At 33.1% G+C, this 27236-nt stretch overlaps 2 protein-coding genes across 6 annotated transcripts; both read right to left on the minus strand.

The window, feature by feature from the left end:
• Positions 1 to 939: 939 nt before the first annotated feature.
• On the minus strand, positions 940 to 3410 carry LOC111997062 (uncharacterized). Its single transcript, XM_024029108.2, has 3 exons — positions 3236 to 3410; positions 1491 to 1898; positions 940 to 1385 (listed from the first exon to the last, which is right to left on the minus strand). The coding sequence occupies exons 1-3, from the start codon at positions 3305 to 3307 to the stop codon at positions 1161 to 1163; spliced, it is 705 nt and encodes a 234-aa protein (XP_023884876.1). The 5' UTR covers positions 3308 to 3410; the 3' UTR covers positions 940 to 1160.
• Positions 3411 to 12445: 9035 nt separating this feature from the next.
• LOC111990508 (transcription factor RAX3) lies at positions 12446 to 15624 on the minus strand. Of its 5 annotated transcripts, XM_065773643.1 has the most exons (6): positions 15384 to 15596; positions 15121 to 15299; positions 14839 to 14968; positions 14325 to 14686; positions 13931 to 14252; positions 13555 to 13711 (listed from the first exon to the last, which is right to left on the minus strand). In XM_065773643.1, exons 2-6 carry the CDS (start codon positions 15254 to 15256, stop codon positions 13660 to 13662), a joined length of 1002 nt encoding a protein of 333 aa, XP_065629715.1. In that variant the 5' UTR covers positions 15257 to 15299; positions 15384 to 15596; the 3' UTR covers positions 13555 to 13659. The 5 variants fall into 5 exon arrangements, with proteins under 5 accessions (XP_023878049.1, XP_065629715.1, XP_065629712.1 ...); XM_024022281.2 differs by lacking the exon at positions 13555 to 13711 and adding an exon at positions 12446 to 12913 and having other exon boundaries at positions 13931 to 14686; positions 15384 to 15592; XM_065773640.1 differs by having other exon boundaries at positions 13931 to 14686; positions 15384 to 15593.
• Between the last annotated feature and the right edge of the window lie 11612 nt (positions 15625 to 27236).

Raw genomic sequence — 27236 nt, forward strand, 5'->3', positions numbered from 1 at the left:
TGCTGTCATTTGCTTTGCTACATTTTATCCCAGATCCAAAAAAATTGGACTAAAAGAGATTACCGTTTTGACCTCACTCACCAATTGAAATTTTGGTGGAGGGTTTTGGATAAAACACTATCAAGATAAAAGCATTAAAACTTTTATTTGTGTAGATTGTAGTCTAAATCTTCAGTGAGATTTTGCATGTGAGATCCTCGTTCTACCAAGAACGCATTGCTTTTCCCCATACATATTACCCGGCTGCATGATATGCAGGGTTGTAGCTTTTTTTTTTTTTTGCTGAATAGGGTTAGTTGTAGCTTTGGCAGGTATGCTAATGGATTGGACATGAAAATCTCATGGTCCAATTGTATGCTAAATCACCGACTAGCTTGGCCGAATCTATATAATATTTAAATTTAATGTAACAACATGTGTTTTGTTGAATGGTGGTGTACATTTTTATTTTAAATATTCTTAGATATGTTCAAATTAGCCAACCAATTATGATTTATTTTTTTAAAAAAATCCTTTTAATAATATTTTCTCCATTTATATAAAACAATATTATAATTATGTAATTTAAATCTTTTTATTAAATTACATTTTTCATATATATATTTTGTTGTTTAATGTAATTTATATTATATGTTCTATTACATAAAACTTTTAAAAATAGTAAATACTTTTGAATAACACATGCACTATTTAACCTACAAATTTTACATTATATCCTTTGAAAATAATTATATTATATTTTTTAATGCACAAGTTTGAGACTAGTTCCTATTTAATCACAGTATGCTCAACAGTTGAATGGCGTTAATCCTACATTTCCACAATGTCCCAAGGGTTGAGTCCCATTTTATCTTTGGCAAGGTTGGATTTAGGAAGCCTTGCTTGCCATTGTTTAATCTTATATGAAATAGTGATGCAATTAAGTCAAAACACAACGGGTAAACAAGGCATCAGAGCTCATATTTGAAATTTGTTTGTAGAATCGGTTTCTGATGACACAGAAATATAATCCCAGCTGATATCATCATTAAGCACAAATGGTCTAAGCCATTTCTCAAGGACAATTTCCCAATGATTGATATGGAAAATAGGTCCCAAATTTCTTTTTCTGTGAGCATCTGATTTAAGCACTTTAATGTCCAGCAGTAAATCTTTATTATTCAATCACCTCCATCCTTGGCTAGTGAATCATCTTGGTCCTTTGAGTAGACCTCCCCATTGCTTTTATCTCTTTCTTCTCTCCACAACCACAAGAGTTGCATCAACCCACCATTTGCCAAATGCAAAAGAAAAACTCGTGCTTGTAACGCAAAATTTGTAGAGAGAAACTTAATAAGAACAAAGAAGCAAGCAATGCCTAGAAGTTGCAACTTCAAACCTTTGTCCTGTCATACACATGCAGCAAGAAAATGTGTGATATAAAAAAAATAAATGCATGACATAATAAAAAAGATGGAAAACTGATGAAAAGAATGCAAAGTGAAGTATACCTCTGAGTGGTGAAACAGTTCTTGTGACGTCTCTTTGATAAAATCAGTCATCAAGCAGCCAACAAAGAGACCAAGAGGAATGATAAGTTCTTGGTTTCTAGAGAGTGAAAATATGACATCTGATAAGGAACTAAAAATGAACAACGTAATAAGAGTCCACTTTAATCCTTTCTGTCCAAGAAAAATAAGTCGCTCAAGCAGTATATCCTCTGCTTTCTTCCATGGGATTTCTTTAACTGAGTCAGGGATGACTTCCCATAACTTCTTCCTTACAATATTGATCTGCGTCTTGAATTTATTTGAGTCGCTAAATTCTTTCATTGATAATTTCATAGAACATGTGGGGAAGGTTTGGTGATGGACACATGATCTCGAGTGCCTTTGTAATTGACCGTGAAAATGCTTAATCTGTACAAAGAGCCACAAAATATTATTCTGAATAAAGCTCTTCGGGAGGCAAATTCAAGTTCCCACCAATTAATTATAAATTTCAGGCCCTTTTAAAGGCATAGATACTCTTCATAAAAATTCACTTAAAAAAGAGATGGAGAAACTCTGCTCGAGAAATCAACATTTAAGGGCAATGAATTATTTAGGAGGTTCAAACTTGTGAGATCCAAAACCATGTGTATATACCAAGTCAAATCTGCATGGAATGTCTAATTACAACTTTAGGAGAGAGATTAGCAAATCATCAGTACTTTGCCAAAATATCTAAAAATTATAGTACTTACAATTGAACATCAAGTTGAAGGACTAAGAAAAGAAATGGATACCAGTTATCTGGAAAGTACACATTCACCTTAAAATTAACACTACAAAACTCAATATATTATGACCATGTTTTCTGAACATTCAAGAAACAAATAGGAATCTAAACACAAGAGAGCAAAAACAAACACCATGAGTATGAGCAAGCTCACCAAAGCACAGCTTCGAATTGATTCCCAATACCTTCAAGGGATGTTTCAATTTTATTTATTTATTTTTAAAAAAAGGTTGTGCCCAATACACAAGGTCCCGCTTCTATGAGGTTTGTAGGAGGTGGTTGGTGGACATCCTTACCCCCAATAAACGTTGCAATTAAAAAAAAAAAAAAAAAACCATATAGTATTCATCCTTTCTCAGATTAAATTCCTTAAACATAATAGCTGCCATTCTTTTTTTTTTTTTTTGGCTTAAAACAAGTGAGGGTTTTGAGCCCAGGTTCGCCTACATGTTATAACTAGGTAAGGCCATTGAGCTACAAGGTTCTAGTTGAGCTGTTCTTGAAACTGTTGTAATTCTAAAAGCAATGAGCTGTTCTTGAAACTTATAGCAAGAATTCTAAATAAGGTGAAACAATTGCATTCATATAAAAATAATTGTGCTGTGCCTGTGGCAATTCAAGCAATCCCACATATAACCCATTAATCATTTCTCTCTATACGCTGTTACCATTACTTTTTGCTATCACAGAAATCCACAGCAAAAAAAAAAAAAAAAAAAACCTTCCAATTAGCAATCACAAAAATTCTGTAGCTGAACATTCTGAAGTCTGAACCCCATATCTATTAAACACTAATAAGTGCAAACGGTACAACGTTATTCAATTTATGAGTTGCAACTAAATACTAACTAACTTATAGTACAATAAAGTTCCATAAAGTTCAGAGCCACCCAAAGAAACACACACACACAGTTTTCCCAACCAAAAAAAGAAAAAGAAAAAAAGCAAAACAGCCCAAGAGAAACTGAGAAAGTACCCGAAATTTCGAAGTTGGGGTTGGAGGCAATACTGTGGAAGCTGGAAGTGCCATTGCTACCATTGTCTTCATTTTCACCGATGCTTTTTCCTCATCTCTCTCTCTCTCTCTCTCTCTCTCTCTCTGTTTCAAGGGTTTGGCAAACCTATGAGAATTAGCAATAGATTTTTTGGGACGGCAATTTTCTTTCTTTGTTTCTGTTCTGGGCCTTGTGGGTTTTTGTTTTCTTTCCCCTTAAGTCCTAAAAGGCACTGGGCTACATCTATAACCAGTCTAGCTCAATGGGCCTTATATGGGGACCCAATAAACAATGAGGCCCTGAGGATTCTTCCCACCCAAAAACAAAATGCATTTCCAAACTTGGGCCCAATCAGAGATGCTGCATCACAGTGAATTAATATTTGGGCAACCAGCCTGGGAGGAATTTTTTTGGGGTAAAAATCGATTGAAATTAGCAACAGTAACATAATTCAAAGAGCAAAGCCCCTCATAATACAGACCAAAACTATCATAAAAGAGAAGCATACATTCACGACTAACTATCAAAAAGAACTAGGTCATGATTTGCACCCGAGTCCTTCCTAACCAATGCATCTACACACTTGTTTGTTTCACAAAAATAACGATTCATCTTTTTTGAAGAATTCTGTTAATGATTGTCTTACAATCCATGATAAGAGATGCATGGTATAATTTACTTGGTAGGAATTATTTTTTACTTTAAAAAAAATTCAGTTTAATATAATTACTGTTATTGGGAATGTATGCATAAGATATAGTATTTGTTTTCAATTTCCTAAGAAAATTCATATTAGTTATCAAGATCAAAGTTTGGGATCTCTTCCTTTTGAATTTCTTAATAATATATAAAGTTATCATCATATTGTGGCCGGGGACGCTACCATTATTTTATACACTGTGTATCAAAATACAAAATTAAAAAAACAATCAAACTAGCTAGCCAAATCAATGAGACACACATACAATTATATATAACTAAATACATTCCAGGAATTGTAATTTTCCCTTATATTACTTCTGACAACAGAATATGAGGCCACCGACGGCTCTACCTCTACTATCATGTTGTCCTCGGAAACCTATAATTCCAAATATTAAACTCATTTGCAGTCATTACTCATTGTTTTTCGATTAAATATGTTAATAATTAATTTCATGATAAGTAAAAGTCTGTGATCAGGTCCAAATTTAAGGTTAGGACAAAGTCACAAGAATTTTTTCGTGTTAGTGAGTGTCACTATCATTATATAAACAAAGAAAGATATCCAAATTATAGATCATGTGGGTTTCATATAATATTGATTTGGGTGTCATTATAGAATGAAAAAGTAGCAAATGAAGTCGTCGTTTCGCTTTTGTCATGGCTAGGGCATGTCTCTGTGTCACAGGCCTCAATTACGGATGCTTTGTTTTTTAGTTTTTTTGGTGTTTATTATCGTCACCAAGTTGACAGAATGTGCTTCACTAATTAAGTCAAGTTTTGCAAATCTTGGTTTTTTGTTTAGAGCCTTTTGTGTTCTGCTTCTTCTTCGGGAAGGATATTCCTTCCTTAATTAATTACTTTACAGTTTTACAGGAGAGTTATATATATATATATATATATGTCTCTGTGTGTGTGTGTGTGGTTGCTTTTAATTTGTTTTTGTTTTGTTTCATTTTGTAATAGTGAATCAATAACCTTATAATTAACTGTCCCTTTCATATGCCGGAGCTTAATTAAATGTGTGTGTATATGCACAGTACATATTCTAGCTAATACTAGTGAGCTAGAGAATATCTTAGGGTAACTGTAGTAATGCCTTATTAGTTTAGCTGAGCATGCGCAGTACGTTGCACCAATTGATATGCTATATGTTAATATATCAAAAAACTTTGGGACTAAAAAAAATTCCAAATCTATATATATATATATATATATATAATAGGTGACGCTGAGAGAAACTCAAATTAGAATTCAAAATTAGAGTTCTAATTTTGCGTTATGTGTCTTAAATTATTTATTTTTAAAAAAATTTTATTTCTTAATTGTAGAATTAAATATGGAACTACATCATAAATATTCATCCCATTGAGTTATTGAGTACAAAAACAAAAAAGTATAGAATAAATAAATTATAAAAAAAAGTGCTTCACAATAATTTTTTTTTTTAAATGGACAATTTACATTTTATACCTTATAATATCCATACAAATTTTTTTAAAGAGTTAACAAAATATAAAATGACTATTAATAGTGTAAGGACCAGATGGACTAGCGGCCCAAGTCCACTTAGAATAGTGGCTAAATCTGTCCAACTGTGACCCAAAACAATGAATTTATAATAGAGGGAAACAAAGGGACTCCGCCCAAAGAGAAAAATAAGGAAGAAATGGCTGATCTTATTAAATGAATGAACCAATTTCTCTCTACAAATTGGCCTGAGGAGACCACCTTTTTCATAAGAATTAATAGTTCACTTTCTTATCTCTAAATGTTCTTCTTGTTTCTTCTTTATCTCTTGATTCTTGTGTCTAGATCCATCTCTCTGTGAACCTTTCCTTTCTTATATACTCCACCCTTTATCATATCTCAACCATCCATCCTCACCTAACATCCCCCCTCTCATGACACTTGTCACTTCCTACATCTGAAAAAGGTGGTGGAAGGAGTTTGCTTAACTGTAACTTACACTGTTCAAGTTACTTCCTCATCAATGCAGCTGATAAAGCTGTTGCCCAACATTTAATGCAGAGGCGACATGCTATTCCAAACTAGAAATTTCCCCTATGCCCACTGATTCTCTCTCTCTCTCTCTCTCTCTCTCTCTCTCTCTCTCTCTCTCTCTCTCTCTCTCTCTCTCTCTCTCTCTCTCTCTCTCTCTCTCTCTCTCTCTCTCTCTCTTTAGATTTTCGCTCCCACTTGGAATGCCTTAGAGTACTTTGACTCATCTCTTCCTCTCCTCGAATGGCTTTCCTCCTCAGGTCTGTGGATTGCGGCATCTCTATAGTTATATGACAACTCTTCAGATCCATCTTTGGTCTTCGGGCACTCACAAATAGTATTTAAATTATATATATAAGAATTATATTATACACTTTATTGTAAATCTTTAAGTGTATCCATGTATATATATGAGGTTACAAGCTAGTTTTTCTCATAATAGTTGTGATTGGAGCTAATATAATAACGTCAATATGTTTCAAGTTATTATTAATTTTCATTTAGACTCTATCACTGACACTACTTTATTATCTACCATTTACAATTTGACAAATCAACTGTTGTGAAAAATTTGTAGGTCTAGATTTATTAATGTAAAAATGATGTTACTCGGTTACTTTAAATCTCTAATCACAACTTATCATATTAACAATTATGAAATTAACATCAAGTTTTATATCCCTAGCATTACTTACCATACTTTATTGATCTATTGAAAAAAGAAAAAAGAAAAAAAAGGAAGAAAGAAATAATCAATACAATATAAATATGTTCAAGATTGAAGGATTCCATATTCAGGCAAACAAAGATTGGAGTTCTCTTAAGACCTATTGGTGTCTTGACTCTTGATTTCACTTTTTATTTTTTGTTCATATCTTGTTAGTCGTGTCAGTGCTTAAATACTATATAGTCTATATTGCTTTACTTATTCAGTTATTCATCCCCTTTTTTCCTTGACTTTCTCAAAGCTACTGTGAAGCTAGGCTCCTTTTAATTAGCTTCCAAAAGAATATCCCTATCATGTATCATGCGCCATGCATGGCTTTCAAAGAAACGTAGTTTACTATGATTGTCATATTATATTTGAATAATTCCACCATTACTGGACCACCATTACCATGCATAGTCGTTATTAGGTTTAGGTTTGTATAATTCCACCTTTCTGACTTCACTACAAGCCATAAGGTAAATTAATTGATTCTAAAAGTTCACTGAAGCACACAGTCCATCACAAAATTACCCATGTCCAAATTCCACCTTACTAAGACTTTAGTGAACGCAAACATTGCCAACAAACTTCACAATTTAACATGAACAAGTTTCATGAAGACTATACAGTATAAACAACAATAATTGAGATCATGAAAAAAAGGTAAAGTTACAATGAGGGATGAAAAATTGTTTTATTGAATTTTTGATGTCATGCTGCCCGTTGTTTTGCCAAACCAAGGTCCAAAGTGAGGGTCAAATTTTAAGTGGAATAGTACATAATCATTTTTTGGTTTTGTATGGTACATAATCATTCATGGCTTTTCATGGGTGGAAATGTTTATCTGTAATAAACTAAGCAGTCTATACTGCGCATAGACCTTATATCCTAATTAATACACACAATGACACATCCGTGATACATAGCCTGCCAACGCACTCCCATGCATCTACGCGAATACCTAGATAAATTTGATATTATGAGAAGTGAAAATTTATAGTTTAAATTACTATACAACTCGTAAAGTAAGAATTTTTTTTGTTTGAACCATGATGGCCATCATGGAGGCACAATTTTGAGTATTAATTGTTTAACAAGAATAATTTTGAGCAATGTTGGATACACAATTTTAAGTTTTTTAGGGTTTCGAAAGGGTTTGGCTTGGAAAAAAAATTCTACATATGTTCAGTTATTTAGTAAACAAGTTAAAGCCTAAATATAGAATTGATTATTGAAAAAGTTGAATGTAACCATGGTTATTTGTTTGTAAATAAATTCGGAGGTATGTAACTTGATTAAGGTGCATATTGTTTGAATATATGTATGACTGTTTAAAATATACTTATGTGGCTGAAAAATAACTTTGATGATGAAAAATTACTCAAGTGACTATTACAATTACAATAGAAAAGAGAGATTCTGAATTGATTGCAATAGAAAACACAATAAGAAATATTATAAATGATCAAAATGTAATTAATAAAGATGTCTTGGACAGCCTGAGGAGTGCTTATACTCTCACATTATCACTTTTCTCACTACAATTTCATACTTAACACTTTTTTTTCCTCCTAGATGATTTTTTTTTTCGATCCCTTGTGCAAGGGGAGTCTGTCCCTATCTATACTGAAGGAGGATCCTTCCCCACCATCCACCTGTTTGGTGGATATGGTAGGAGGAAGATATTTGTCCCATCTTCTACTTCCCCTTCTTTTTATGTGAGGTTGAGTGGAAAGCTGGGTGCTAAGCATTATTTAAGTGTGTCATTTAGTAATAAACGCAGTATTGTCGGTGGGTGAAGTGCATTTAATGTGGAGGGAATGGTTGCTTTCTTGAGAAGCTTCCTTTTTCTGAATTTTGAACTCGTTCACTCTCTGGCCCATACAATCCCTTGTCTATATCTTGGATGCTAGGTGGGGTAGTAACGTGTAGCCTAGGAGGGGTTGCTTCTCGAGTACCTTTTGAGGAACGAATCTTCCTCAGATGGTTCTTGTCGAAGTTCATGATTGATGATCATTTCTTCTCCTTCTTCCCACTTGGTTTCTAGAGGTGCCATGACCTACCCTAGTTGAGCCAATTATGCTTGGTTTAGGCTTTCTTCCTTATTTAGGCCATTTGGGCCTATTGGCCTAGGCACATTTGATGTAGCTAAGTCCTTCCCCCACAATACTATATAAACTCAATATTAACTTGCATAAGTTTGTAAAGAAGTTAACTAGGTCTCAAATATTTCAAGACTGAAGGAAATCTAGTTTATCTTGCACTATACTTTTAAGTTAACTAGGTCTCAAATATTTCGAGACTCAAGGAAGTCTAGTTAATCTTGCACTATACTTTAGAAGGACTAATCAAATTATAATCGGAGCTCCTTACAATTACTTGAATAACCTAGATTAAAATACACACCCATGCAACACATAGGTATCATAAATTCTTCCACTTTAAATTCTTGACATCATCGTTTTGGCTTTTACTAGGCTACAATGCTCTCAAGCCACATGGAGTTATTAGGTTGACTTTGATTCCATTTTTACGCCTAAAGAAAAATGTTAGTCACATCTACATTATACTCCTAAAGCACTAAAAAAGTTATAATTTGGACTTTTCGTAATTGCTTGTATAACCTTGATTAATTACCTATTTGATGGATTTTTTTTTCTTTTTTTGGACAGGTACATAGTGGGGGGAGGGGGATGTGGGGTTCGAACTATAGATATGAAATGCTTAAAAAGATGCCATTACTCATATAAATATATATTTTTTGATAATACTATAATTGGGGGTGATGAGATTGAACCATATACATCTCCATTGGAAACAGTAAAACATGCCCGTTGAGAAATTATAAGGCTCTTGAACAAATATAATTGTTTATGAAGAATGTGAGAAGCTATAGGTTAGTAATAATTTAAACTTATTGATATCTTATTGTTCTTTTATAACTTGAATTTGAGGGTAGGTTTAGCCAATGGGGCCGACATTTTGAATCACTACTTGACAAAAACACAGCTACCAATTTCAAGATATGTCAACCAATTCCAACAAATCATGACCATAGCTTACCGAACAATGCATAGTCAACACCAAGGACTTCTTTGGATCTAACATATTACAACTGTAATCAATTAATAATGTACTTGTTATTGGCCAAGGGATGGCCTCCCTAGTCCCTATAAACAGGATTAGAGATTTTTATTTATTTATTATTTGTTAAAAAAGTGGGTTCACTTAGAAATTAATACAACAAAAATGAAGTAATCTAAATAAATAAAAGCTAATCAGAAGAAAAAGAAGTCAGATAATTTTTGGCTGCAAATGGGAAAGGGATGATATATGTCAAAAATCTAGCATGCCCGCCATGAAAATGGTGTGCATGTCACTGACTTCTTCCTCTAATGCTCTTACCCTGTAATGAAATGTAATCAACTTATCACATATAGTCAGACAGAATTGAACAAATATAGATAAACTGACTTTCTTCACAAAATGTTTAAATCAACCTGTGTTCCAACAATAAAAGTATGGCAGCTGGGACTCTAGCAAATTAAGTAGCAATGTAAGTCTATTGCATTATTGATTAGCAAACACACGGGGCACTTTGATTGGCTAGCTAGGTTTTTGATTTGTTTAAAACAAAAGTAACAGACAGGACTCATTAATCGTCATGTTTTCTCTTCCAATTAATTTTCCACAACCAAACAAAAATGAATTGACAGAGAGAGACCCAAAGAAGACAAGCGAGCTCAGCTAGTATTCTATATTCTTGAAAGGATGGTGAAATGCAAATGCAACTCTATATTTAGGTATTTTCTCTTGTTTGTTTCCTTTAATTCTGTAAAAGTAACTTTATATCAAATGGGTCCCCTTATCCATTTCTTTTTTCAATTTCTCAATTATATTTTACAGTGGGTTACGTGATATGCACAGTTATTTTAAACTTGAGGCGAGCCATGAATTTAACACATTATTGGATAGGAGGAACCTCCTGGTTGACTAGCAAGTATTTGGATTTTCTTTTTGCAGGTATAAATTAATTTAATAAGGGATAAACTATGATGGGAATTTACCCATCTAAATAAATCTATGTCGGATTATTAATTTGTACATGAAGACTGCTCAAATAAGTTTATGACTAATATATATAGGCCTTTTCTAAACTTTGTTCAAATTAGTGATTCAAATGACTTGATTAAGTCATTATATTTCACTTTGTTATTTCTTGTGTAAGAAGCTTTGAGACTTATTGAATATCTTAAATTGCTACAAAATTTAAGTAATATAGGTAAAGATGGATGGTACTTTATCAAGACTGATAGGATATCACCCCATCATAATTTAAAAAAGATACACCTGAATATGATTAATCAATGTATAATCAAAACAATAGTTTTGATAATAAGATTGAGATTCTCTAGAGTTTTAAACTAAATTTAGTATAGACTTTTTAAAATCATATCCTTTGTTAGATTAATGGTAGATTGTGTCATATCCTCACATCACATTTATCATAGAGGAAGTAAAAGAGGATTTGAATCATAGATATCTTTATTAAAAATACCAAAATATGTCAGTTTATAAGTTATAAGACTCTTAGTGAATTTTAATTCTTTTACAAAAACTTTGCTTTAAGAAATGCAACTTAAGATTTTATGCAATGAATAGAATAATATTTAGAGCTTAAATTTGTTTGTATTGTGATACAACTTATAATAATGTTGAAACATGAAATATGTAGTTTTGCACACACGGAGAGTTGGAAGAAAGCTTAACTGAGTAAACTCACGGTCGAAATTGAGGTGATTTAAACAACAATCAACCCACAATCTAGGGATCTAGCTTCTATTTATGATGTTGATTGAAACCAAACGTCAGAAAGATCCCTATAGCTTATGGTCACATGCAAATGCGTTGACAATTGACAGTTATATAATTAGAGCCTGTTAGGTAGCAATCAATATCAAGCATTTTAAGTTTTATTCTCAAAACAATGCTTATTCAAGAAACACTAGAACAAATTTTGTCATAGTTTCATGCCACACCAGTGTGTCTTAAACGACTACTATGCGCACGTACCAAATTTGAGAGCTTTAATGAAATTGCCAGAGAGACTTGCTGGTTGCTACTAGAAATTTGCTCTATCTTTTTACTACTTTCACGTTCTCATGTTTAAGCTTTTGATCATAAAGGATAAAGCTATCGTTCATGCCCTTATATAGGATAAAAATCAGACGGTTTAGGAGACAGCAGAATGCAAATCCAGCTATAATTGAATAAATATATAGTGTAATATCTCAGTAAGTTGTGAATAACGTTAAATATATAGAAATCTTCAAAGCAAACCCCAATCTTGAATCTTTATTTTTATTTATCGTGCTCATCATCTATTCATTTCCATCATATTTAGTGTTTTTCAGAGTTTTATATTTCCACTATATGACTATTATTGCCTATTTGAAAAAATAGTAACTAAACCCCTTAGACATCTATACTCCAATCCTTAATCTATATATGTGATACTTGTGTTTGGTTCTATGACACATGACTTGCCAAAAAAGGTTTCTGCATAAAAACATGCAACTCCACCGAAAATCTTCTACGGATAAAATGGTTTGTAGTTACTCTTGCAATGTATTGACACCGGCTAGGAACAGCTAAAAAGGGTAACTTAAGAGTTACAGTCAATCAGATTTTCAGAGTTTAATTGCAGTGGGAAAAGTATGCATGGTATTATGGTCTTTGTTGCCAAGTTTTGTGCTTCAATATTGAAAAACAAACGTCATGACTTTGAACTAATATGTGATATAGAAACTGAAGGTAGATTTATACATGTTAGATTTGGATACTTAAAGCTTGACATCGAAGTTGGGATGAGTCACAACCCAAAGGATTCCCTATACCTTTAAATTCGGTGGAAGGTTGATTTATTGATGAAAGCTACAGTGACTGATCACAGATGATTATTGTAAAACAGAAAATATATAATTTGATTGACATATCTGTAGATGACTTGTTCTAAGCTTAAGATTGGTGGCCACGTATATAGCACGATCGAGTACCTATGATTGAATGCATTGAAGAGAGGAACTACTACTTTTGATATGCTTCTTAGCGGTCAGGTTTAACAAGGAAATGCAATTCTGACGACAGTGATGCCAACTTCCAAATTACAAGAATTCTTGAAATTAATTAGTCCAAGAGCTCAATCTGGGTGACACTCACAAACCCTCAAGGAAAACAAGTTTGACACCTGATAAAATGAGAAAGAATGCAAATTCAACTTTCTTGTTCATTCATTTAACCCATTCAAATGATTATACATCTTGAAGTAAGATATTGTTATTGGTGAAGCAAGAAGCAACAGGAAGTTAAAAGAAAAATAGATGAAACCAAACAAACAATTGAGACTTGAGTTTTGGGAAGCTACTTATAGCTTATGATAAAATAATCGAATAGCTAGACACTAGACAGGCACAATTGAGAGGAAGCAATTTACTTTTTCAAAATGGCTAATCCGAAAAAAGGAAAAAAGCACGATTTGGCTTATCTACTTTCCGCTTTCCTGAGTCATTATTAGAAGCCCTCCTATTTACCCTATTCATAAGCTAAAAAGGAGGCGCTCATACTACTATATCTGTTTTGCAGGGAACAACATGTGTACTAGGGAACTGAAATAACTAATCCTTAAAGATACATTACTTATGGGTTTGTTAATGTTTAAGATATTAAAGTACATCTAATCAAAGCACTCAGATTCTGGAATAAGAAACATGTTAAAGCTTAATTAATTAGCACCAAAATGTCAGGCATTGATCAAAATATTGGTGCATTCTCCTGATAGAAATTTGATACATACGTACAAGAAAACACACATACCACTTGTAAATAAAATTTTCCAAAAGAAATGTTTATTTAAACCAGATCAATCAGCAGCAACAACAAAACCAGTCATGTACTCTTCAATATTGTAAAAGCATGAGTTCATGACCCAAATTATCAATATACAAGCTGCAGAATCCATCGTAATATAGTAGCTAAGAAATTCAGTCTGCAAAATACAGTAAAAATTAAAGAGACCTCACTACAGACAAATTGGTTGATAAACTATAGTCATGAACATAAATAATATATAGAGAAAAGCAAAGCATGGAAAAAGCAGCATATAAGATATAAGTTTATTAGGGTTTTCTTAGAGAATCCAACGATATTTTCTCTATTGCTACAAATTTATAATTAATGTACAGCACGTTAATTTGCTTGGTAGTACCTCAACTCTTCGAAAACACATTCTCGATGCGTCCGTTGTAGCATACCTTCATAGTTGGAAGCTACAGGAGGATGAATCACAGAGCTCATCTCACCCCAACCAACACTTTCACTAGAAGTACTAGTACTGCCAATTCTATTGTAGACCATGTCCTCCCCACATAAGAACTCTAGCCCATCTAATCCTTGTGGATTGTTGTATACAATTTCCTCAAGCTCCACAGGGAAACAGCTTTGCCCTTGCAACATGTTTAATTCCACTCCATCCATATAAGACTGTGCTTGTGCAAATTGAATGTTACCAGTGTTGTTTAGTACTGCATCTATGGGAGCAGAAGAGGGTATATTATTGACCATAGAGTGCTCATATATTTGTTGAGTAGTGGAGGAGATACCATTTGTGAATTGAAGACTACTAGTCCCATCATGAATTGGCACATCAATATCAGAAAATCTTCCTCCGAGTTTGATAAGAAATTTTCTGATAGAAGCATGATCATTAAAACGAGGTTCTTGGTTTGAGAATGGTATGTGTGCTAACACAGGCAGCTCTGGCCAGTAAGGGTTTTGGTTATTGTTGTTGTCAGAAACCATCTCAACCCCTCTCTTCATCTCTTGCTTTAGGCTGCTAGTACCTCTACGAGCTTGTTGTTCTTTTCTTTGCTTACCAAGAAGCTTCTTCTTCAGCCTTGTGTTCCAGTAGTTCTTTATATCATTATCTGTTCTTCCTGGCAATTGTGCTGCAATAATAGACCACCTGTTCATGCCAACCAAATGATATATTAGAGTAGATAAAAGATAGTAAATATTATCCCTAAAATAGATCATACATAGTGCACACAAAACTCTAACTTTTGCAGGGTCTGAAAGAGATTAATAGAACTTTTTCTTTTAAATAACTTAATCTACCTGCTTCCAATACTAATATAGAGGCTGCAAATTATGTTATCTTCCTCTTCTGAAAATCCTCCATGCTTGATATTTGGACGGAGATAGTTTAACCATCTAAGGCGGCAACTCTTGCCGCATCTCTTCAGGCCTAATTCAGAAACAAAAAGCTCACATATGTGCGTGAGATATTAACAAGTTCACAGCAGTTTAGTTAGATTTGATTCTGTGACAAGGAGAGAAAAGAACTCAGAAATATAAAATTACATAAATGAGTGGCAAAAGGTAGGTGTTAATTAGTACCAATTTTTTGTGGTAAAGCGATCCAGTTACCACCGGTGCCATGCTTCTCTATATACGACTTGAGCTTGGCATCTTCTTCAGGTGACCATGGGCCTTTCTTGACGTTTGCTTTGTCACAACATGGAGCTCTCCCCATGGTGTTGCTTTGAGCTTGATGCTATAGCCTATAGCTTCTCCCTCTGAAACCCAAATAAGAATATGAGAGAGAGAGAGAGAGAGAGAGAGAGAGAGAGAGAGAGGATTATAAAAGCTTGAAGATATACATGGTTATTAGGGAAACAGCCAATAATTAATATTTTAAGGAGGGTGTGGCATAAAGTTTGTATAGAAAATTCCAGAAATTAAGCATGCCAGAATAGGAGAGCAAGGTTTTTCTTCTTGTCTTTCTTAGTCCAGAATCAATTAATTATTATAGTATTATCCTGGCTGTTGATTTCCTTGGAACTGTTTTCTTCCATTTAGACAAATACAAGTGAGCATGAGATATGCCATACGGGTATATCATGTCCTCCTTTGTCCATTTTGTTAATCTTGTACTTTGTTTTAGGCTGTCATTGAACATGCCCTTCTTTTCAATATAAAAAAATAATTTATAGTTTCCGTCGGTAAACTTTCTTGTCATCTAATAAAGGACTTAAATATAATCGATGATATAAAAAAGAAAAAAAAAAAAGAAACTCATTAATATCTTGATATGATGATAAAAATTAAATCCCATATTGTATATTATAAATAAAAAACTATTAATTTAACATAAAATAAATAAATAAAAAATAATTTAATAAGAGTAGTTTCGGTTTGCATCTATAAAAAAATTTCATTAATTTATTAACTTTCCTTATATATCCTCAATTGATTTTTTTTTTCTAAACTAACGACTTTACTTTGAACTAGAAACTCTGTAGTTCAATATCATTGTTTGTTCTCATTACCAAGGAGAATAAGTGTTCAAATCCTCTCTACTCCATTATTGTAATTAACTAATTATCGTAAGAAACTCACTTAAAAGACAACCTAACTTAATTTATTAAGAAATAGTCAAGAACTTTGTAGTTCAACTTGCTAGTTGTCATCTCCTAATGTTATATATCAACGGAAATATTCAAAATTCAAATCTCCCTACCACCAATTATCAATATAAAAAAAAAAAACTTTATTGAGAAATAAAGTAAAATATCTTTATCATATATGAGAAATAATATATTCATAACATTTTCACAATAAATCTTAAATGGTAGGTTATTATTAGTTGTTACAGGTGAACAATAAAATAATTTAAATTAGAACCAATTCAATTCATAGTAAAATCAACCCAACTTCAGTAAGAAATGGGTGAAATTAATATGTTGTTGAAATTTAGTAGAACGTCAATTCCATCTGATAATTGAAACATAAGAAGAGTTCTAGAAGCAATAATAAAGACATGTGCCACTACCAAATGCAAAACTATGGGGAAATTAGCCAGGGGATTTTTTTTCTTTTTGGTAGGTGACCAAATGAACAACAAGATCAGAGGAGAAGAATGCCACGAGAATCGAGGAATAAAAGATTAGTACATAGTTTGTGTTCATGAAGTAATGATTAATAAGATGATACTAACAAAGTATGAAATATATTTCAGATTATATCAATTGTCATCCATTAAAAATTTGAAACAAGATAAAGGAAATTGAAGTTGAAATTTATAGCATTTTTCCAATAAAAAATCTGTTTTCTTTTTCTTTCCCAAACTCCTATGATGTTTTTCAAATTTATAAGAAGTCCATCCTATGATGATTGATGAGCTCCAATTGCCCAATTAGATGTGAAAGCTGTCCGGGGAAATAAATGAAGCTGAAAGCAGAAATATCGAAGAAAAGCAAAATGCTTAGTCCAAAAATATGAGAAGCTCTATGGCTGCGTGATATTTTAACAATACTTTTACTTTAAATTTTAAGTAATAAATTATTATTAATTTTAATTTATATTTATTATAAATTTTTTTTTTTTGCTCATAATAACTATAAATAATAACTAATCATATAAAATTTATTATAAAAATATTGTGAGTAAAATATTTTCTAAACAAATATGAAAAAGACAAACAGGTTAAACGCATTAGGTGATGGTAGTAGAGGACTAAGTGTCACATCATCGTGAGCATCAAAATTTGACCCCCGTTATTCCTTCCTCCTGGTCTTGCTTGTGCGTGACAGACATCATGGTTTGCTCACTGCCACAACCGAACAAACGGTACGGCCACAAAATCTCACTTCCATTTTTTTTTAAAGGATGACTTTTATTTTACATTCAGTTTTTGTAGCGGCGGGTCGATCAGCATATGCATCAACCAGTTTGCGACTGATTGACCTTCTTTTAACATTTACTTTTGCTAGGACTAGTTGACCACTTGGAGTAGGTTTTATACCAATCTAGATTGATGCTATGGTTTAATGAAATTTTTATGCAGTAAAAATAAAACCCCAAATCCCACTCGCACCCATAAAAATATGAAAAAGCTTATCAAGACTTACGTAGGACTTAAACACGTGCCAAGTGATGATTGAATTATTTTTCATCAAATATTAGTAGTGGTCTAATGTGTAAGTAATATAATCAAATCAAAAATTGAAAAATATGCAAATTATAACAAAATGTAGTCCTAAAAAAATTGTAATGTTTTGGATCTTCCACGTACAGGCCTTATAACGTGAGTGGTAAAGTTTCTGCCATATGGCTTGTACTAGGGTTTACTGTCAATTTGTAATTTTATTTCCAAAAAAAAAAAAAAAAAAATTGTTATTGAATGAGTAGAGACTTGAACCCTGAATATCTTTATTAGAAACATCAAAATATACAAACTAAACTATAAGACTCTTAAACACGTGATTTTGTAATCAATAATGCTTATAAACATATCAATTTAATTAATATTGTAAGGAGGTAGAGGAAGGAGGGTTCGAACTATAGACATAAGACACCGCATACGATACTGTTATCTTTGAACTTATCACCTAAACCCTAATTAGATATAAAATAATCATTTCAATTAATGATATGTCGAGAAAAAACATATAATTTTTCCAGGAAAAAAAGGACAAAGATTAAAAAAAAAGTAAGAAAAGTAAGAAACGTTGTTTGAATTAGAAGCTCTACACAAGGACAAGGTGTGTTATTAGACTACGACCACCATCAACGTCTCTCTCAACTCTCTCTCTCTCTCTCTCTCTCTCTCTCTCTATATATATATATATATATTAAATATAGTTTGTTTCCTAGTGTGAATGGACCTACATCTTTGAAATATCAATCTCTTTTGACAATCTTGTTCCTCAATACAGCTCAAGCCAACCTCCTTCTCCAGGCTTTGTGCTTCTCTTTTTCTCTGATTGAAAGGAATAAAAGCGCAAATTACAATATATAAATTGCGCAGGCCAAAAGAGCCCAACCTGTATCTCCATTCTTCACGCAAATTTCTAACCAAACATTTCTCATCTCGTTCCACAAATGGGACCACTTTGATCGAGTCAGGTATGATCAATAAGGTGGATTTCGATTAAATCAATTCGTGGGAGAGACTTTGAATTCAAAATTCAGCTTACATAAAAAAAGAATCATTTTATTATCTTAGTATCGTGACAAAGAAAAAATCAAAATGAAAAGAACGCGATGTCCTATTGTTTGTGTACGTGTAGGTGTATGTATATATAGCCAGATCACATGGCAGACTCGTGCAAAGATTGAGTCTATCCGTCATTCTATATATTTATTAGAAAAGATAAAACACAATGATAATACCATGTTAGAAAATGAAAAATATAATTAGGGATGGCAACAGGGTTATGCGGGGTTGGATTATGGGTTTCTTGCCCTTATCCTGTAAGGGTATTACCCTCCCCACCTCCGCTTTGCCCCACAGGTCCCTTCTTGCCCTGCAAGCCCCCAACCCAACGTACTCATTATCCGTTCTTCCCCTGTGACTCTGTGAGAGCTCCCAGCCTCCAATATTGGGAATATTGATATTTAACAACACAAACAAATCTTTAACACTAATATAAAAGAATAAAATAAAATAATCACACCCAGCTATTAATTTTACAAGACAATAATACAAAATCTCAATGTACCCACTACAAATATAATAAATAAATAAAAAATTAAAGTTGTTACCAAGCAATAATACTCAATAAAAAAAAATATATTTAACTTTAATACGAATCCGTAAATTTCATACTAAATTGTATAACAAAACAATTATACAAAGTAAACCCAAACAAATCTTTCAATATAAAATTAAGTATTTTTTAGGCGTAAATGCACTTTTAATCTCTACATTTTGGTTTTTTTCCATTTTGGTCCCTACATTTTAATTTCTTAACTTTTAGTCCTTAAATCAATTAATGCGTGTTATTTTGGTCTTTTCCATTAGTCAACAGATGAAAATATCTAAGGCGACTGACGGAGGACTTAAATATTATTAAAAATCTACCGTGGCACTCATCACCCATGCCACATCAGATTATAATTAAAAAAAAAAAAATTTCTCAATTTTAACAAAAGAAAAAAAAATGAATTAAAATAATAATTTCTCAATTTAACAAAATAAAGAACAGAATTAAAAATGAAAAGTAACATGAATTAAGGTCAGAAATAAGTTCTTCCCAAAGAACATTCATACGTTCCAAAGAACATTCATATGCTCTCTCTCTCTCTCTCTCTCTCTCTCTCTCTCTCTCTCTCTCTCTCTCTCTCTCTCGTTCCACCCATATGAGTGAATGAACAACACCTTTGAACATTTAGACCCCCAGATACAAAAATACCAATTCAAGCTTTATATCAAACAATTAATGTGCGGAATATGATAACAAGCTTATAATAGAATTGATAAAACAATCTAAGCCAAATATAAATACATCAACAGCAGTAAATATAAGGCAAAGATAAAGGAAAGAGAGATGCAAACACACGGACAACACACGATGTGTTATCGAAGAGGAAACCGAAGTTCTCGGCGTAAAACCTCTCCGCCGCCCTCCAAGCGGTGATAAAATCCACTAAAGAATGTAGTTGGGATACATGAACAGTAGAAGACCCTCCAAGCCTAATCTACCCAAGTACTTAAGCCCTCCAAGCTTCTTGCTCCAACGAGGTTACGCCGAACCTATTTCTTCTTTAGCTTACCGGATTCCGCTACTTGACCATAGCATCAACCAATGTATATTAGTTCCTTTCTAAACTGCTTCCCTAAGCACCAAATGAACCTTCTCACAGACGTGGGTGTGGTGAGAAAAGGGTTTGGTAAATAACCTCTCAAGGGTATGACAATGGAGAGGAAGAAAGTAGAGGAATTTGTAGAGTCTCTTTAGATGAAGATTGGAGATGAGGCAATTTTGTTTTTCTATAGGGTTTTTTCTCACAAAATTCTCTCTGGAAGCTCTCTCAAAATTATGGGTATAAAGGTGTATATATAGTAGGATGAGAAGGGAATGCAAAACGTCAGTTTTTGCCAAACAGGGCAAGTTGGCGACTTGGTCTCGCGGCTTATCCAAGTCGCGAGTTCAAGTCGCGACGTAATGGCCTGGCCAGTCTGGAACTTTTGTCCTATAGCGTGACAGCTGGCGCGACCCTTCAGCTTCCCAGTGTGCCTCTCACGTGCCAGCTTTTGACGGTTTGCCAGTCGCGATCCACCCGCGAGCCCTAGCTGCGAACCTCTGTTTTTTTTTGCACACTCTTGAGCTTTTCTTCACAACTTCTCACACACTACCCTTACAATTTTTTCACCTAAATACAGAGTTGCTAAGTGCTAAATTACAAGCAAATTGGTCACGGAATAAAGCCAATTACATGGTTGATTAAATTCAACCTTACACTTTTGTTATGTACTTTTTGATATTTGACTGTTTGGCTGTCGAGAAAACAATGGGAGAAACTTTTAGATCTGAGTTGGTGTTCTTGTTCAAAAAACTTTTAGATCTTAATTCATGTGAATTTTAGTTTTTAATTCTATTTTTTATTTTTTTATTTAGTTAAAATTAATAAATTAATTTTTTAAATTTATATGCTAACATGTCATGGGTGATGTGGATTTTTAATAATATTTAAGTCCTCTGTCAATCACCTCAGATATATTTGTCTGTTGAGTGACGAAAATGACCAAAATAACATGCGTTAATTGATTTAGGGACTAAAAGTGGTGAAATTATAATGTAGGGACTAAAATGAAAAAAAGCCAAATATAGAGACTAAAAGTGCATTTATGCCTATATCTTATCCATAAAGCCACAAGCCCTTTCTAGATAAGCGACTATAGTAAATGTGTCCAACATTTTCTATTAAATAAAGTAATAATACAAAGTTTATATTGATTTTCTTCTCAAAAAAAGTTCATAATATTAAAATAATAATTTTGTAATTAAAAAAAATATAAAGACATTCTAATAAATAAATATACTTGGGATGGGACAACTAAAATCCATCCTCATCCCATTGCTTATCAAGGGAGCGGTGGCACAGGGTGAAATTGTTATCCTTAGACATAACTTTGACGTTGCAATAAAGTATATGAGAAAATATGAAGATTGAAAAAAAAAAAAAAAAAAAAAAAGAAAAAGAAAAAGAAGAAAGATATTGTTTGGCTTGACAACCTAGGCAACATAGGAAAAGTGGAAAAATTCTCTATGGCTACCTTTTTACTATTCAATTTTGTATTTTATAATGAACCCATGATATTTATATCAAGGGAGTCAATACCGTACCGGAGGCTGTATCGGTTTGGCCACTGGTATGATATATTTCGGATACTGGTCAATACCGGTGTACCGTTTCGGGTTTACCGTTAATTTTTATATTTATAAAAAATATATATATATATATATGTGTGTGTGTGTATGTGTGTGTGTGTATATAAAATAATAAATATAAAAGTTTAGCATAAAACATTTCCTCAATTCAGAATTAATTATTCATGGTTTTAGACTTTAGTATCAATTAAAAGAAAAAAAAACACAATATAAAAAATAGAAAACTTAAAAGTTACCATTGCATACTAAGAAAACAAATAATACTAATAAGTTAATGCAAATAAGTTATTATTCTGCTCTAACAAAAATTCAAAAGTTACAAAACTTAAAAAAAAAAAAAAAAAAACTTTTTCTATACCGGCCAGTATGCCCGGTACCGGCCGGTATTGCCCGAAATTGGTCGGTACGGCCGGTACATGGCCGGTACGGCTGGTATTTTTTCCGGTACGAAACAGGGGGGTTATATATACCGGTTTGCTTGTCGGTACGATATATTCCGGTGGTACCGGCCGGTACGGTACAGAATTTACTCTCTTGATTTATATATGTGAAGCTCTAAACTAATCCTGCAATAAACTAAAGTGACAACACTTGCATTTAAAGAAGAATTAGAATGTATTTACTTGTATTATAAAGTTAAATTTTTTTTTTTTAAAATCTTTACTTGCATACAAAGTAGGATTGGACTTGGACTTTGGCTAGGATTAGGTCTTGATATCTTTAATGTATCTTTCTTAAACTCAAGGTAAAAGCTTGAAGACAACTTGAATCTATAGAGAAAAAAAATCAAGGAAATTATGACTGAATTGGATGTGGACTTGAGTGGTTAAAACTTAAACCATTCTTCATATAGACTAACACTTTGTTTGGTTGTAATTAGGGGAAGGGAAGAGAAACGAAAAGAGAGGGGGAAGGGAAAGAGAAAAGAAAAGGAAGGGAAAATTAGTTTCCTTAGATGTGTTTGGATACAGGAAAGAAAGGAAAAATTTTCCTATATAGAATTTGTTTGGTTTATAAAGGGAAGGGAAATGATGTATGTGCATTTTTACATTTATGCCCTTATTTGAATATCCTATATAGAGTAGTGTTTGAATTTTGAAATTTGTTTCTAAAAAGGTTAAGAATATTTTAGTAAATTCATTCACTTTATTTTAAAATCAACCCACTATCATAAAAAAATGAAAAAATAAATTAAAAAAATAAAAAAATCAACCCACTATCATTTCAGCTATCTCTCCTCATCCTTCCATTTTGGGAGGACACAAAAATGTGGGCTCCAAAGAAAATCAATCACTCAATTTCCATTCTTTTCTCTTTCTACCTTTGTAACCAAACATTGGAAATTGGATCATTTCCATCCTAATCCCTTCTTTTCTCTCCTCTTCTATTGTTTCCAAACAAAGTGCAAGGGTGTGTTTGGTTGGGATGAAAACAAGAATGATGGAAAATAGAGAGAGGAAAATATGGTAGAAAATGTTATTTTTCATTGTTTGGTTAAGGAAAGAAAATGTTATTTATCCTCCCAATTTGGGAGGAAAATGGGGAGAAAAAAGTACTTAGAAATGCATTTTACACAAATATCCTTTCACATACCCCTTATTTTATTCATGACTTGATAACTTTCGCCTCTTCTTAGTAACGTTGCTTTGGCTTATGTTTTTATTTTTTATTTTTTGGGCAATGTTGCCTCTTCTTTTTTTTCTTTTGATTTTCTAGGCTGCCTTTTTTCTTCTTTTCAGCAGAAACGTTGCCTTTTTTTTTTTTTTTTCCNCTCTCTCTCTCTCTCTCTCTCTCTCTCTCTCTCTCTCAGAAGCCGATTTTCATTTATGGAATTTTAGTTTTCTGGGTTTGTTTTTTGGTGGTTGGTTCGGGTTTATGGATTTATGGGTCTTTGATCTTTCTCTTTTCCTTAACTGATTGAGTGCTTGAGAATGGGACTTCGTCTAGATTGAATCTCAAACTCGGGCTCACTTCAACCATGCCGAAATTGAAGACTTCAACACCTCTACTCGAAGACTTAGCTTCTCAGGTTCAAAATCTCAGATCTTCGGTCGTGGTTTTAGTTTTATATGGGTTTAGGTTCTCAATTTCATATAGGTTTGTTTGTATTGGGAAGTTGCAAGGATCGGTTGGGTTTGAAGGGATCTTGCTCTATTGGTCTTTGTTTGTTTCGAATTTGTAGTTTTGAAATTTATGGGTTAATTTGTTTTCTAGGTTTGATGTTTGTGGGTTTGCTCTAGATCTACTGTTAGGTCTATATTTGTGTTCTTGCTGGAGATTGGTTTGTGTTTGGTTTAAGTTGATTTTGTGTTGGTTTCTTGGAAAGATGAGAAAATATGGATTTGAGTTGTGACTTGGTATATCTGGGTTTAGTGGTTTGAGAAAGAGAAAGAGAAATAAGGTTGAAGGAGATGCTACAGGGTCAACACCATTGATGGGTGTGGAAGCTATGGCTTTGAGCTTCATCAAAAGCTTAGCTCTGGTTTGTGAAGGATTGGAGTTGAATTTTGGGACCGAATTGTCATAGAGAACTGAGAGTGAGAGTGAGTTACACACCACCATTTCTTTTTGAAAGTTCAATATGGGTATGAAACACCTTTGAACATTTAGACCCCCAGATACAAAAATACCAATTCAAGCTTTATATCAAACAATTAATGTGCGGAATATGATAACAAGCTTATAATAGAATTGATAAAACAATCTAAGCCAAATATAAATACATCAACAGCAGTAAATATAAGGCAAAGATAAAGGAAAGAGAGATGCAAACACACGGACAACACACGATGTGTTATCGAAGAGGAAACCGAAGTTCTCGGCGTAAAACCTCTCCGCCGCCCTCCAAGCGGTGATAAAATCCACTAAAGAATGTAGTTGGGATACATGAACAGTAGAAGACCCTCCAAGCCTAATCTACCCAAGTACTTAAGCCCTCCAAGCTTCTTCTGCTCCAACGAGGTTACGCCGAACCTATTTCTTCTTTAGCTTACCGGATTCCGCTACTTGACCATAGCATCAACCAATGTATATTAGTTCCTTTCTAAACTGCTTCCCTAAGCACCAAATGAACCTTCTCACAGACGTGGGTGTGGTGAGAAAAGGGTTTGGTAAATAACCTCTCAAGGGTATGACAATGGAGAGGAAGAAAGTAGAGGAATTTGTAGAGTCTCTTTAGATGAAGATTGGAGATGAGGCAATTTTGTTTTTCTATAGGGTTTTTTCTCACAAAATTCTCTCTGGAAGCTCTCTCAAAATTATGGGTATAAAGGTGTATATATAGTAGGATGAGAAGGGAATGCAAAACGTCAGTTTTTGCCAAACAGGGCAAGTTGGCGACTTGGTCTCGCGGCTTATCCAAGTCGCGAGTTCAAGTCGCGACGTAATGGCCTGGCCAGTCTGGAACTTTTGTCCTATAGCGTGACAGCTGGCGCGACCCTTCAGCTTCCCAGTGTGCCTCTCACGTGCCAGCTTTTGACGGTTTGCCAGTCGCGATCCACCCGCGAGCCCTAGCTGCGAACCTCTGTTTTTTTTTGCACACTCTTGAGCTTTTCTTCACAACTTCTCACACACTACCCTTACAATTTTTTCACCTAAATACAGAGTTGCTAAGTGCTAAATTACAAGCAAATTGGTCACGGAATAAAGCCAATTACATGGTTGATTAAATTCAACCTTACACTTTTGTTATGTACTTTTTGATATTTGACTGTTTGGCTGTCGAGAAAACAATGGGAGAAACTTTTAGATCTGAGTTGGTGTTCTTGTTCAAAAAACTTTTAGATCTTAATTCATGTGAATTTTAGTTTTTAATTCTATTTTTTATTTTTTTATTTAGTTAAAATTAATAAATTAATTTTTTAAATTTATATGCTAACATGTCATGGGTGATGTGGATTTTTAATAATATTTAAGTCCTCTGTCAATCACCTCAGATATATTTGTCTGTTGAGTGACGAAAATGACCAAAATAACATGCGTTAATTGATTTAGGGACTAAAAGTGGTGAAATTATAATGTAGGGACTAAAATGAAAAAAAGCCAAATATAGAGACTAAAAGTGCATTTATGCCTATATCTTATCCATAAAGCCACAAGCCCTTTCTAGATAAGCGACTATAGTAAATGTGTCCAACATTTTCTATTAAATAAAGTAATAATACAAAGTTTATATTGATTTTCTTCTCAAAAAAAGTTCATAATATTAAAATAATAATTTTGTAATTAAAAAAATATAAAGACATTCTAATAAATAAATATACTTGGGATGGGACAACTAAAATCCATCCTCATCCCATTGCTTATCAAGGGAGCGGTGGCACAGGGTGAAATTGTTATCCTTAGACATAACTTTGACGTTGCAATAAAGTATATGAGAAAATATGAAGATTGAAAAAAAAAAAAAAAAAAAAAAAGAAAAGAAAAAAGAAGAAAGATATTGTTTGGCTTGACAACCTAGGCAACATAGGAAAAGTGGAAAAATTCTCTATGGCTACCTTTTTACTATTCAATTTTGTATTTTATAATGAACCCATGATATTTATATCAAGGGAGTCAATACCGTACCGGAGGCTGTATCGGTTTGGCCACTGGTATGATATATTTCGGATACTGGTCAATACCGGTGTACCGTTTCGGGTTTACCGTTAATTTTTATATTTATAAAAAATATATATATATATATATGTGTGTGTGTGTATGTGTGTGTGTGTATATAAAATAATAAATATAAAAGTTTAGCATAAAACATTTCCTCAATTCAGAATTAATTATTCATGGTTTTAGACTTTAGTATCAATTAAAAGAAAAAAAAACACAATATAAAAAATAGAAAACTTAAAAGTTACCATTGCATACTAAGAAAACAAATAATACTAATAAGTTAATGCAAATAAGTTATTATTCTGCTCTAACAAAAATTCAAAAGTTACAAAACTTAAAAAAAAAAAAAAAAAAACTTTTTCTATACCGGCCAGTATGCCCGGTACCGGCCGGTATTGCCCGAAATTGGTCGGTACGGCCGGTACATGGCCGGTACGGCTGGTATTTTTTCCGGTACGAAACAGGGGGGTTATATATACCGGTTTGCTTGTCGGTACGATATATTCCGGTGGTACCGGCCGGTACGGTACAGAATTTACTCTCTTGATTTATATATGTGAAGCTCTAAACTAATCCTGCAATAAACTAAAGTGACAACACTTGCATTTAAAGAAGAATTAGAATGTATTTACTTGTATTATAAAGTTAAATTTTTTTTTTTTAAAATCTTTACTTGCATACAAAGTAGGATTGGACTTGGACTTTGGCTAGGATTAGGTCTTGATATCTTTAATG

The sequence above is a fragment of the Quercus suber genome, unplaced genomic scaffold, assembly GCF_002906115.3.
Source record: "Quercus suber isolate HL8 unplaced genomic scaffold, Cork oak 2.0 scaffold_78, whole genome shotgun sequence".
Taxonomy (NCBI): Eukaryota; Viridiplantae; Streptophyta; class Magnoliopsida; order Fagales; family Fagaceae; genus Quercus; species Quercus suber.

Excerpts from the sequence above, each read along its gene's own strand:
- LOC111997062 (XM_024029108.2), bottom strand. The coding sequence starts at position 3,307 with ATGAAGACAATGGTAGCAATGGCACTTCCAGCTTCCACAGTATTGCCT. Across the intron at positions 1,899-3,235 it reads CCCCAACTTCGAAATTTCGG|ATTAAGCATTTTCACGGTCA; the intron begins GTACTTTCTCAG and ends CTCTTTGTACAG. Across the intron at positions 1,386-1,490 it reads AACTGTTTCACCACTCAGAG|GACAAAGGTTTGAAGTTGCA; the intron begins GTATACTTCACT and ends TGTGTATGACAG.
- LOC111990508 (XM_065773640.1), bottom strand. The coding sequence starts at position 15,256 with ATGGGGAGAGCTCCATGTTGTGACAAAGCAAACGTCAAGAAAGGCCCA. Across the intron at positions 14,969-15,120 it reads CGCTTTACCACAAAAAATTG|GCCTGAAGAGATGCGGCAAG; the intron begins GTACTAATTAAC and ends TTTCTGAATTAG. Across the intron at positions 14,687-14,838 it reads TATATTAGTATTGGAAGCAG|GTGGTCTATTATTGCAGCAC; the intron begins GTAGATTAAGTT and ends TGGCATGAACAG.